This window comes from Martes martes (genome assembly GCF_963455335.1).
Source record: "Martes martes genome assembly, chromosome: 14".
Classification (NCBI taxonomy): domain Eukaryota; kingdom Metazoa; phylum Chordata; class Mammalia; order Carnivora; family Mustelidae; genus Martes; species Martes martes.
In genome coordinates this window covers 24,821,325-24,834,673 of record NC_137902.1, presented here as the reverse complement: position 1 = coordinate 24,834,673, position 13,349 = coordinate 24,821,325, and the positions used below count along the sequence as shown (strand labels likewise).

Here is a 13,349-nt window from a genome sequence, read left to right as displayed (position 1 = left end):
TCTTTTGCTAGCCTTTGGGTTTAATTTGTTCTTTTCTAGATCCTTAAATTGTTAGAAGTTAGGTTTTGATCTGAGATCTCTCTTGTTTTGTAATGTGTTTATAGCTGTAACATTCCCTTTAGTGCTACATCTCCTAAGTTTTGGTATGTTGTATTCTCATTTTCATTCATCTCTAGCTATTTTCCAATTTCCTTTGTGATTTCTTCTTTGATACACTAGTTATGAGTGTTGTTTAATTTCCACAGATTTGTTAAGTTTTCCTGCTTTGTTATTGATTTCTAACTTCATCTGATTATGGTCAAAGAAGATACTTTGTACGGTATATTTTTACCATTGACGGAGACTTAATTAGTGGCCTAACATATGGTCTATCAGGAAAATGCCCCATGTACACTCAACAAGAATGTGTATTCTGTTGTTGGAGAGTGTTCTGTGTAGGTCTATTAGATCTAATTTCTTGTGGTGTTCAAGTTCTCTACTTCCTTACTTATCTTCTGTCTGCTTGTTCTACCCATTATTGAGAGTAGAGGACTGATGTCCCCAATTCTGATCGTAGAACTATTTATTTCTCCTTTCAATTTTGTCCATTTTTGCTCCATCTATTTTGATGGTCTGTCATTAGGTACATAAATGTTTATAATTGCTATATCTTCTTGCTGTATTGGACCTTTTAATAATATATAATGCCTTTCTTTGCTCTTGTAAATTTTTTGGTGTTAAAGTTGGTTTTGTCTGATATTAGTATAGCCACTCCTGCTCTCTGTTGGTTACTTTTATTTGCACAGGGTTATCTTTTTCCATCCTTTGACTTTCAATCCATTTGTGTCTTTGGATCTAAGGTGAGCCTTCTTAGACAGCATAGAGTTGGATCGTGTTTTTTTTAATCCATTTTGCCGATCTGTCTTTTGAGTGGAGAGTTAAATCCATTTAGGTTTTAACTAATTACTGTTGGCAGGGGAAGGACTTACTTTTGTCATTTTGTTATTTGTTTTCCATATGCCTTATAACTTTCTGTCCTTCGTTTCCTGCATTACTGAATTCTTTTGTGTTTAGCTGATTTTTTTTTTTTGGTAGTGAAGTATTTAAATTCCTTTCTTATTTCCTTTTGTGCATATTCTATAGCTATTTTCTTTGTGGTTACCATGGGGATTTTACTCACATTCCTAATTTGAATGTATTCCAATTTAACTTCAACACCAAAAAACCCTGCTCCTTTTCAGCACTATCCCCGCATCTTTTGATTGTTGATATCACAAAATTACATCTTTATGCATTCTGTCACCTAAGAACATAAACTAGGTATTCTTTTAAATTCATTGGTCTCTTAAATTATATAGAAAACAAAATGTGGAATTAAAAACCAGAGTTACGGGGCACCTGGGTGATTCAGTGGGTTAAAGCCTCTGCCTTTCGCTCAGGTTATGATCCCAGGGTCCTGGGATCGAGCCCCGCATCAGGCTCTCTGCTCAGCGGGAAGCCTTCTTCCCCCTCTCTCTGCCTGCCTCTCTGCCTACTTGTGATCTCTGTCTGTCAAAGGAATAAATAAAATCTTTAAAAAAATGAATAAATAAAAAAATAAAAACCAGAGTTACAATAAAGTCAGTAGATTAAGAATTATCTTTAACAATGTACTGGCCTCTTAAATCATACAGAAATCAAAACGTGAAGTTACAAACCATTGCTATAATATTAGCTTTTATAATTGTCCACATATTTATCATTACTGAGACCTGTATTTCTTCACATGGCTTTGAGTTATTGTCCAGTGTCTTTTCATTTCACTATGTCAGATGCCCTTGAACATTTCTTACAGGGCAGGTCTACTGGTAACAAACTCCCTCAGCTTTATCCTGGAATGTCTTAATTTTTCCCTCGCTTTTTTTTTTAAGATTTTATTTATTTGACAGAGAGAGATCACAAGTAGGCAGAAAGGCAGGCAGAGAGAGAGAGAGGAGGAAGTAGGCTCCCAGCTGAGCAGAGAGCCCGATGCAGGACTCGATCCCAGGACACTGAGATCATGACCTGAGCCGAAGGCAGAGGCTTAACCGACTAAGCCAGCCAGGCGCCCTCTTCCTCACTTTTGATGAACAGTTTTGCTAAATATGAGACTCTTCATTGACAGGTTTTGGCTTTTTTTCCTTTTACCACTTTGAATGTATCAGCCCACAGCCTTTGGTCTCCAAAGTTTCTGATGAGAAATACGCTAATCTTATTGATGGGCCTTTGTATGTAACAAATTGCTTCTCTCTTGCTGCTTTCAAGATTTTCTCTCTGTCTTTGCCTTTCAAATATCTGATTATGACACGTTGTGGTGTGGGTCTAAGTTCATCTTACTTGAGAGTTCACAGGGGATCTTAGATGTTTGTCTTCATATCTTTCATCAAATTAAAGAAGTTTTTAGCCACCAGTTCTTCAAATATTCTCTCTTCTCCTTCTAGGATTCCCATAATACATACGTTGGCCCAGTGGACGGTGTCCCACAGGTCCCTTAAGCTCTGATTACTTTTCTTCAACATAAAGTTTGTTGATTTTTTTTCTTCTGCCTTTGAATCTCTAGAGTGAAATTTTCATTTCAGGTATTACACTTTTCAGCTCCAGAATTTCTTTCTGGTTTCTTCTGAGGTTCAATTTCAATTTCCTTATTTGTATTTCCATTTTGTTCATCCACCATCTTCTTGACCTTCTCCATATCTCTCCACATCTCTCTTTAGTTCTTTCAGCATTTTTTTTTTTTTTTAAAGATTTATTTTATTTATTTGACAGAGAGAGATCACAAGTAAGCAGAGAGGCAGGCAAAGAGAGAGAGGGAGGGAAGCAGGCTTCCTGCTGAGCAGAGAGCCCGATATGGGACTCGATCCCAGGACCCTGAGATCATGACCTGAGCCGAAGGCAGCGGCTTAACCCACTGAGCCACCCAGGCGCCCCCAGTTCTTTCAGCATTTTTAAGACAGTTGTTTTAAATTCTGTGTCTAGTAGATCTGCCATCAAGGCTTTCTCAGGAATGGTTTCTGTTGATTATTTTTTTCTTTTGAATGGGCCATACTTTCCTATTTTTTGTGTGCCTTGTGATTTTTAGTTGAAAACTAGACACTTGAATTTAATAATGTGATAACTTTGGAAAGTAGATTTTCCCCCTTCCCCCAGGATTTTCTAGGTTTTTCTTGTTTTGTTTTGTTTTTTAAACAAAAAACAAGTCTTTTTCTCGGGCTATGTCTTTTGGGCATGCATAATCACTTTCTGATTTTTCCCATATATGCAATTGATTTTTAATACCTTGGTCTTTTTTTTCTGGCTCCCAAAAGGGGAATAAAGAAAAGTGAATGGGGGAGGGAAGGGCACCAGTCATTTAAATCCATCGGAAGTCACTTCAGCTTTTGGGGGAGGGGCTGGCAACAATGGGAGGAGGTGTGACAACGGCCAGCCACCTCTCCGTCTGCGACTCGGAGAAGTAGCAATGGGCTGTGGCACCTGGGGGGGCTCAGTCAGTGAAGCGTCTGCCTTTGGCTCATGCCATGATCCCAGGGTCCTGGACTCAAGTACTGCTTGCGGCTCCCTGCTCAGGAGGGAGTCTGCTTCTCTCTCTCCCTCTGCTGTTCCCCCTGCTTATGCTCTCTCTGTTCTTGCTTTCTCTCTCAAATAAAATATTTTTTTTAAAAAAAAACAAGCAATAGGCAAACAGAGCACAGATCCCTGATATTTGGAGGATGTGTTCCTTTTTGGCTACCTAGGTTGCTGCAAACTCTGTGTAAGCTACTCCAAGAACATGTGCACAGGTGCCTGCCACATTGTGGGGGGGCGGGGTGAGGAACTGAAACCTGCTACTAAGAGCCGAAACTGACTGAAATTATCCAAATTTACTCTCCAAGCCTCCCCCTGGAAGTTGCAAGCCCTTAGTAGACTCTAGAGTTTCAATATAGTTATATTAGGCAGATGCAATTGTTGTCTAAGTGGAGAGACAGGTTGCTGGTATTTCCTACTCCACCAATGTATTTAACCTCATAACAACCCATCATGTGGGTACTATTATTATCCCCATTTTACAAATAATGACAATGAGGCAAACTTTTGTCAACATAGTACTGGAAGTCCTAGCCACAGCAATCAGAAAAGAAAATGAAATAAAAGGCACTGAAATTGGTAAGAAAGAAGTAAAACTGTTAGGGGCGCCTGGGTGGCTCAGTCGGTTAAATGGCTACCTTTGACTCAGGTCATTAACCCCGGGGTCCTGGGATCAAGCTCTACATCAGGCTCCTTGCTCAGCAGGGAGCCTGCTTCTCCCTCTAACTCTGCCTCTCCCCCAGCTTGTGTTCTCTCACTCAATGTCTGGCTCTCAAATAAATAAATAAAACCTTAAAAACAAAAAAGAAAAGAAATACTCCTAAATGACTGGAAAGTTTGCGTTCTGCCGATCATCCTGATAAGGAAAAACTCAATGCTGTATTTCGTACAAAGGTCAGAAACACACTAAAAGCCCAGAAGGAATGATGAAGAGATTGAAGACCTATCTGTACGTACAATGGAATCCTGCGTGGTATTAAGAAGACTCAGGCAGTGTTGGATGTGCTGTTGCTGAATGATTTCTAGAAGCCAGTGTTAGATTTGAGATACCAGGTGTGGAACACTGAGCATCATATGCTAACCTTTACTTGTGGGGCTTTTGAAAAGAAACTACACAAATATATTTATCAGTATATGTAACACCTCTAGAACAATATGTAGGAAACTAGTAACACCCACTGCCTTTGGATGTGGGAACACAGAGCCTGAGGCTCGGGGTTGGGTGGGATTCTGATTTTCTGTGTGTACTTTGCCCTGTCTGACTTTTTACCATGTCCATACCTGATCACTCAGGGGGAAAAAAAAAAAAAAAAAAAATATATATATATATATATATATATATATACACACACACACACACACACACACACACACACACACACACATTTTTTTGGATCACAGATATTTTCTAGGACAAGGAGTGGTCACAACAGATGCCAAGACAGTTCCTACAAAGTATTATTCCTGGCATTCTTAGTTACTCATGCTTCAGAGCTCAGCTCCTGGGAGTTTCCTAGTTCTGGGGTCTGGCTTACAGCTGTCAGAGGCTCCCACATACAGACTGAGGGGCACAGGGGGTCCACCTGGACACACACACACACTCTTCAGGGCTGGGACAGATCTGGGGGCTTGGGGGGCATGGAAAACCTGTCACTTTTGCAGACTCTCAGGCCACCAGGGAGTCTGGCTCTCCTGAGAAATACAGTGTGAATTCCTCTCATTCACTTCACCAGGCACTGGGATTATTTCAACCTATCCTGTTCCCAGTGCAGATCAAAGTAAGGGTCTGGTCAGGTGGCTGACAAGGAGGATGAGGGCAGGGAGGCTATTTGGGGAGCAGCCTCTCCTCTCCTCTTGGTCGAAGAACTTGACATTTCACTGCTCTTTAAAGCTCCCTAAATTGTGGATAGACAGGTTCTCCCCTAACTCAAGGATACTTGTCCTTGTTCTAAATGATATGAACAAAAGCCAGAAACTTCGCATTAAAATAATAGAGTGCTTTCAGTTTATTTTAAGATCTGTTGTCACACCATTCTGGGATCTGACCTCATCGGTTCTTAAAGGCTAAGTAGGGTTGCATACCATAAACACCAGGGCTGGAGACCTGGTCCAGCTCCGCCCGCTGAGTCAGCCTGGAGCAGGGCCAGGCCCCAGGGATGGAGGGATTGAAAGGGCTGGGGGTGCATTTCTCTAGAGAAAAAGCAAGCAGGCAGGCTGAGGAGACCTGCAGTCATTAACAAGTCCTTCCCCTTCTCTTTTAGCCTCATTTGTTGACAAATGCCAACATTCATTATCAGCATATGTTTGTAAAAGACAGACTTGGAAAAGTCACCTTGAAGTCTGATCAGTTTACACAGGATTTAAAGACAGGACTAGTGCTTTCTTCTCTTTCTAACCTATATGAAAATAGTAATGTCTATTGTCAGGCGATCTACAGTTTGAGTTTCTAACCACTAGGGGTTGACCTAACTCCACTAAAACCAACTGTATTTTAAACCATTTCTTCTGCAAATTATCAGGTTCCAAGATGACTGAATTATACTAATCATCACCTGTAATGTCTAGAACCATTTCTCCTAACACTGAAAGGCTTGATGTCAGAACAGAGGAAACTGTCTCATCTGTGTTCAAAGACAAGGGGCAAGAGTAGAATAAGAAATAAGACAAATCAGAGAGTACATGAGAACCAGAAAGTCAAGAAGTCTCAGCTGGTGGCTTAGCTCACTGTACTGCAACCACCTGAGACACTCAGCCGGCCAGCTCCTGTCCCCTCCCCTAATCAATCAGTGTCCCCAAGGGCTGGGACCTTAGCACTGCATGGTAAGAAGCTCCAGGATCCAGTCATATGTGACGCTAAGGTCAGAACAACTGTGAGAATCTAATGCTCACTGTAAAGAAGAAGAGATTGAGGCTCAGAGGGGCAGCTGTCTCAACCAGTCATATTTCCAAGTCAGTCCTGGGGAAAGCCCCAGGTCTCCTGACTCTCCATCCAGTGCTCTCTGGGAGGGAACATTCCCCTCCAGGGCACCTGGGCACCACATACATGTACATCCCACCACTTACGATTTGGTTTCTGGCAGTCTTCTTGAATGATATGGTGGATCTTTCTGTGCAGTTCTTTGTCTTCTCTGGTTACCTAAATGGGAAAAACAGGAGAGAGGGCATTTTTAAGTAATGAAGCGGTTGCATCATCCAGACTCCCAGACTAGTATTTAGGATGGTTTCTAAAGATTTCACAGTCATCACCATCCCTACACCAACAAGAGGGTTTTTGACACTTGGCCTATTGTCAAAGCAGCTCTGTCACTATGCAGCTCACTGCTTTGTAGCTGGCCTGGAGGCATGCTCCCTAGGAAGGTGGTTTACCAGGGCCATGTCAAGAAAAACCGAAATTCTGTACTTCTAAGGAGCAATTTTTTTCTCAAATATTTGTGACACATTCATGAAGTTTCTCTTGCTCGTCTTTATATTCAAAGGGAGGCACAAGTGATCAAAGTCTTGATCTCCACCCAGGACTCCTTCCTCTGGGCCCTGATATCTGTCTCATGTCTCATGAGTTTTCTTCTTTCTCCCAACCCCAAAGAAAAACAAATGAAATAACAACTGTCCGGAAAAGCTAGCAAGGGAGTCCATCTAGCTCATCCATGGAAACACTTTCTGTCTCAAAGGCAAACATAGCAAAGCTCCTCTCTCAATTGGCCGGTAAGAAGGGAGCCAAGTAACCAGATGGGTTTCACCTTCATGTTCCATAGTAAATCTAAAAACAAAAAGAGAAAGAGAGAGAAAGAGAAAGGAAGGAAAAGAGGAAGGAAGGGAAAAACAAAACAAAACCAGCATGCAAACAAACACACGTATCAGTAATTGTGGGACCAGAAGGAATGGGGATCTTGACTCCCAAGGTTATTGTGAAGATTATCTAAAGTAATGGGGGGAGGGGTGAGAGCTGCGGAAAGCAGGAAAGTGCTACAAAAACAGAAGTATCCACAGCACTGTGAGAACTACTTCCCTGAGGCAAGGCCCTCCGGAAAACAGAAACCTACAGCCCAGGCAGGACGTGGAAGGGGAGGAGAGAAGGGGGATGGGATGGTTCTGCAGAGGAAAAGAGCTATTACTGCTCGATCACCCCATTCCAGCTCAAACTGATTCACAGGAGGAAGTGCCTAACCCTGCCACACCTCAGCCCTGGCCTGCTGCCCAGGAAGAGCCGCTCTCTACTCCACAGACACAGGGGGCCAACCCAGAGCCTCCCAGGGGGAATGGGAGGGCTGGGGGAGGCATGTGAAGGGGAGCTGCCCAGCACGGGCTTCTCCAACCTCACCAGGCCTTTCCACATAGGAGGAGGTGGTCTGCACTCACCCGGACACAGATCAGAATACCCTTTTCAAAAGTTACCTGGTGCGCCTGGCTTGTTTGGTGAGTACAGAATGCACCTTTGATCTCAAGGTAGTGAGTTCAAGCCCCACCCTGGGTGTCGTACTTAAAAAATAAAACAAAAACCCAAACACAAAACTGGAGAGCGCAGCTGGTTCAGCTGGTGAAGTATGTGACTCCTGATCTCAGGGTTGTGAGTTCAAGCTCCATACTTGGTGTAGGAGTTTCTCTTTAGAAAGTATTTTATTGGGGCGCCTGGGTGGCTCAGTGGGTTGAAGCCTCTGCCTTTGGCTCAGGTCATGGTCTTAGGGTCCTGGGATTAAGTCCCACGTCAGGGGGCTCTCTGCTCAGCAGGGAGCCTGCTTCCCTTCCTCTCTCTCTGCCTGCCTCTCTGCCTACTTGTGATCTCTGTCTGTCAAACAAATAAAAAAAAAAACCTTAAAAAATATTTTATTTACTTATTCGTCAGAGAGAGAGAGCACACAAGCAGAGGGGAGAGGCAGACAGAGGGAGAAGCAGGCTATCGCTGAGCAAGGAGCCTGATGACTTGCTCACAACTTGGTCCAGGACCCTGGGATCGTGACCTGAGCCGAAGGCAGATGCTTAACTGACTAAGCCACCTAGGCGTCCCTTGGGTGTAGAGATTACTTAAAAATAAAATTTAAAAAAACCCCAAACTTAAAAGGTAACTCAAATAGTATTTAAAACATATCTTAATTAAAAAAAAAAAAAACAACTCTCCAAAATGGGGAATCACTACAGTAAATCAACATTAAGAAAATGTCCTATTAAGGAAAGCTTCCCCTCAAGAATCATGTCTGTAAATAGTGAGACTTCTCAGTTTCCTCAGAATTTTTATCTGCCTCTAGGAGAATCACTCGTGACTGAAGCCACATCTCCACTGCTAACATCAGTGGTCACAAGGAAGCCCATTTTCATTGAAAGCATGGCTCCTCCGATAATCAAAGGTAGGTAGCAAGAGGTGAACCTTCAACTCCGGAAGTATGAAGCAAGCAAGCACTTGTTCCCCTGGTGGGAGTGTCCGGGGTGAGTATGGCCTTCTGGGAGGTCAGTCGGACTGTGTTGACCAAAGGATTAAAGGTACATGCCCTCTGCTCCGGCAATTCCTCTTTTAAGAGCCAGTCTTACAGAAATGCTTACGTGAATTCACAAAGATCACCACAGCAACACTGTCTGTGTGAGCAAAACCCAGAATCAGCATCGATGTCCACCAGAAAGAAAGGGTTACAAGTGTGGGGCAAGAACCCATAAGAAAGAGTGCCATGTGACGTCGAATGGACTGAGGAAGATTAGCAAGTACTGACAGGGAAAGATGCCGGTGATGTGCTATTCTGGTAACCCACCCCCCAAAACTTCCAGGCATTATTTAGAGGAGTGGTTCTCAACTGTCTCAGGGGACACTTGGTGATGTCCTGAGACAATTTTTGGTTGTCACAAGCGGGGGGCTGCTACTGCTGTTTAGTGAATGGAGGCCAGGGATGCCGTTAGACATCCTACGATGCAAAGGAAAGCCACTCACAGCTAGGCACCATCTGGCCCAGTGTTAAGGTCGAGAAGTCCCAATTTGCAGGATAATCACATTTTGGGGGGAAAACAAAAAAAGCCACCTCAGCATCTATATGTGTACATTCTGTAAATGTACAGGTCTGACTTGGTTTCAGCTCAGGTGGTGATCTCCCGGGCATGGGATCGAGCACCACGTTGGGCTCTGTGCCCAGTGCGAAGTCTCCTTCAGATTCTTTCTCCCTCTCCCTCTCCTCCTCCCTGCTTGTGCTCTCTAAAATACATAAATAAAATCTTTAAAAAGAAATGGCACCTTGGGGAAAGAGAAGGGCTGACTTTTACTCCTTATTTTATGAACCTCCTTAACGATTTTTAAAAACAGTAAACAGGTATTTCTAATGAATGAATATACTTGTGATCAAAGCTATGAAGGAAAACAATAAAACTGCAGGTCTCTTACATAGTACAGCTTATCAAAACCATCATCTTTCTGGAAAACAAATCCTTTTTCCTGCAGCAGCTGTATTGCATTCTTAAATATGCTATGAATTGCCTTGGATGTGCTGTCATTCTTAGCATCCCCCTGTAGGAAGAGGAAAAAGAAAAAGAAGAAAAGAAGTTAAGTCCCGTCTTACATCATCTAAGAGTAACTCCCTGGACCAACTGGTTTATGAATTTACCCAACTGGCTTCTGATCTGCTGAGTCAAAACCATCCGGGTGTGTGGCCTGGCTATTTAAGCAGGACTGGGAAGTTTGCTTGGGTCAGATCGTGCTTGATAACCATTCCATACCTTAGTTGTCTTTTTGTTCAATTTTACCCTATGAAATGGAAAATCAAGAAGATAAAAGAACATAATCTTTGAAGTGGAGTATGTAGTTTCTATGTCTTGAACATTTAAAATTACTTCTAGTCCCATGTTGGTTTTGGTTGAATTGTTTCCTAAACAAAAAGATAATCTTTTTCTTTTTCTTTTTTTTTTTTTTTTAAGATTTTATTTATTTATTTGTCAGAGAGAGAGAGAGGGAGAGAGAGCGAACGAGCACAGGCAGGCAGAGTGGCAGGCAGAGGCAGAGGGAGAAGCAGGCTCCCTGATGAGCAAGGAGCCCGATGTGGGACTCGATCCCAGGTCGCTGGGATCATGACCTGAGCCGAAGGCAGCCGCCCAACCAACTGAGCCACCCAGGCGTCCCGATAATCTTTTTCTTATTCAGAGCCAAAACACTGTACATATATAGTAGCTTGGTTTTTTTCATTAAAACTACGGCTATACATAATCTCTTCCTAAGGACATCAGAGAACTTTACACACATTGAAATAAGCTGGGGATTCTCAGATGTATGAAATATGAAGTAGTCTCTTCGTTTTAAACAGAGGCAGTTCCTGGAGTATAGATCCTTTACCTCTTTGATTAGGTTTATTCCAAGGTATCTTACGGTTTTTGGTGCTCTTGTAAGTGGAATCGATTCTCTAATTTCTACAGTTTCATTGTTAGTGTATAAAAAAGCAACTGATTTCTGTGCATTGATTTTTATCCTGCCACATTACTGAATCGCCATGGTTTCACTTATTTGTGGAACATAAGGAAGAGCATGGAGGACATAGGAGAAGGAAGGGGAAAATGAAGGGGGGGAATCAGATGGGGGAGAAGAACCATGAGAGACTATGGACTCTGGGAAACAAACTGAGGGTTTCAGAGGGGAGGGGAGTGGGGGGATGGGTGAGCCCGGTGATGGGTATTAAGGAGGGCACGGATTGCATGGAGCACACGGTGTTGTACGTAAACAATGAATCACGGAACACTACGTCAAAAACTAATGATGTACTGTATGGTGACTAACATAACGCAATTAAAAAAAAATCAGTAAATAAATAAATAGAGGCAGCCATGGGGAGACCTGTCTGTCCCAGGCGCATCCATGGGGCTGAAGGCAGGGGTGTGCCAGGCCGCATGGAAAGAACCTCTGTGGCTCTCAGTTTTCTGTCCCCTCGTTATCAGTATTTCTCTAGGACACAGGTTTACCCAGAGCTACCACTCCATCCTATTTCTTGCTCTTGAGGAAGCCAGGCCTTCAGCTGAGTCCAGCTGTGGTTCACTAAACTGTAAGCTTACCGAGCTGGGGGCTTTGTTTCAACTTGGCTACCTCCTCCCTGGCACACAAGTGGGTAACTCATAGTCTTATCAGTTTGTGTAATGAATGGGAGGTGAATACCCCTGTTATAGAGGCGGTATTCTTTTTACTATTCCACTGGGGGTTTTCAGTCCATTCCTGAAACAAAGTGGTGAACGACTGTCGTTCAAGGTGCAGACCCATTTTTAATGTGATAGAAATTCGCTGAGATGCTGAGAAGATGAGAGCACCGAAGAAACAAGGCCAAGCTTCTAAAAAAGCATTTGAAGGCAAAGTCCTACCCCTAATGAAGAAGGCTGATGAAGGGATGCCTGAATGGCTCAGTGGGTTAAGTGTCTGCCTTAGGCTCAGGTCATGATCTCAGGGTCCTGGGATCAAGTCCCCCATCCGGCTCCCTGCTCTGTGGGGAGTATGCTTCTCCTTCTGCCCCTCCCCCCACTTGTTTTCTCTCACATAAATAAATAAAATCTTAAAAAAAAAAAAAGAATGCTGTTGAAAGCTATCTGGGGCAGTACCCACAGATGCTGAGAGAACTTGCTTGTCATTTGCCAATGACATTTCTGGCAAGTGACAGGGAAAGGAAAGAAACACCCAAATGGCTTCAAGCATTGACAACTGCATCTCTAAAGAAATCCTCTCCCTGTAGAAGACTTTCAAAGAGGCACTGTTTGTTCGTTTGTTTGTTTTAAGATTTTATTTATTTATTTGACAGTGAGAGAGAGACAGTGAGAGCAGGAACACAAGCAGGGGGAGTGAGAGAGGGAAAGCAGGCTTCCTACTGAGCAGAGAGCCCGATGTGGGACTAGATTCCGGGACCCTGGGCTCGTGACCTGAGCCGAAGGCAGCTGCTTAACTGACTGAGCCACCCAGATGACCCCAAAGAGTCATTGTTTTAATCTAATGGATCTTAGTGATGTTTCAAAAACACGCTCCCCTGGCCTGAAGAGGATAGTCTAACACTCTCGATTAATAAATAGTCAACAAGCTGGGGCACCTGGTTACTAGAACATTAAAGGCCTGAAAGTTGACAAACATTCCCAGTTATGACAACATCTGATCTCTGAAGGCAGAATAAGGCCAAGAACTATGTGATGACTCCCCCGGAGCAGAAAATCTCTGTGAGTGTGTTTACGATAAACAACTAACCCAGCAATTCTCAGTCACACACAGCCTTGTATTCTGGGGGCTTCACGTAAAGCTGTATTTATTAGGGGAAGCACAATCAACCCAAAATAGACTCCCCCATGAAACCGTTACGGCTACTTAATTTTCGTAATTCTAAGGAAATTCATCTTTTTAGTCCATTTAGTATCAGGATCCTAAGGGTCGAGTTTATTACGGCTCTTACCAAGAGAGAAATATATTGGACACTAAAAATGATTGTTGCATGATTACTGCCATCATTAGAAATAACTCCTGGTTATCCCCAGACCACACAAAAGCTCAGTTCCTCCTCCCGGATTTCTGTAAGCTCAGGCAGCAGAAAGACAGTGTGCTAGGTCTGTGAGATCCGAAGCAGTTTCAGCTGTGAACAAGGACCCAACAGAAGAGGCTCTGTGAATATAAACAGTACGTGAAACTTCCTTTCCAAAAACATTTGCCTCAGCTGACCTCAGAACACAGCTCCCTAGTGGTTCTAACGCCACAGTCTCAGGGGGCAAGGCCTCCAATCATCCCTGCTAGCCAGTAGTTTGGCCTGGCCTGGGTTTGTGTCCTTCTTGTCTTTTTCTAAAGACAAGGCTCATCCGATTCAGGAAACCGAAAC

At 43.2% G+C, this 13,349-nt stretch overlaps 1 protein-coding gene across 32 annotated transcripts in view; it reads right to left on the bottom strand.

The window, feature by feature from the left end:
- Positions 1-13,349, bottom strand: part of STN1 (STN1 subunit of CST complex) — a 43,582-nt gene that overhangs the window by 3,489 nt on the left and 26,744 nt on the right. For 24 of the 32 annotated variants that reach the window (XM_080822982.1, XM_080822983.1, XM_080822990.1 and 21 more), the window contains 2 exons: positions 9,914-10,036; positions 6,622-6,694 (listed from right to left, as the gene is read on the bottom strand). In XM_080822982.1, coding sequence (XP_080679108.1) covers positions 6,622-6,694; positions 9,914-10,036 — 196 coding nt within the window. The remainder of the gene's footprint in view (positions 1-6,621; positions 6,695-9,913; positions 10,037-13,349) is intronic. The other 8 variants (XM_080822994.1, XM_080822995.1, XM_080822993.1 and 5 more) reach the window with 1 other exon arrangement.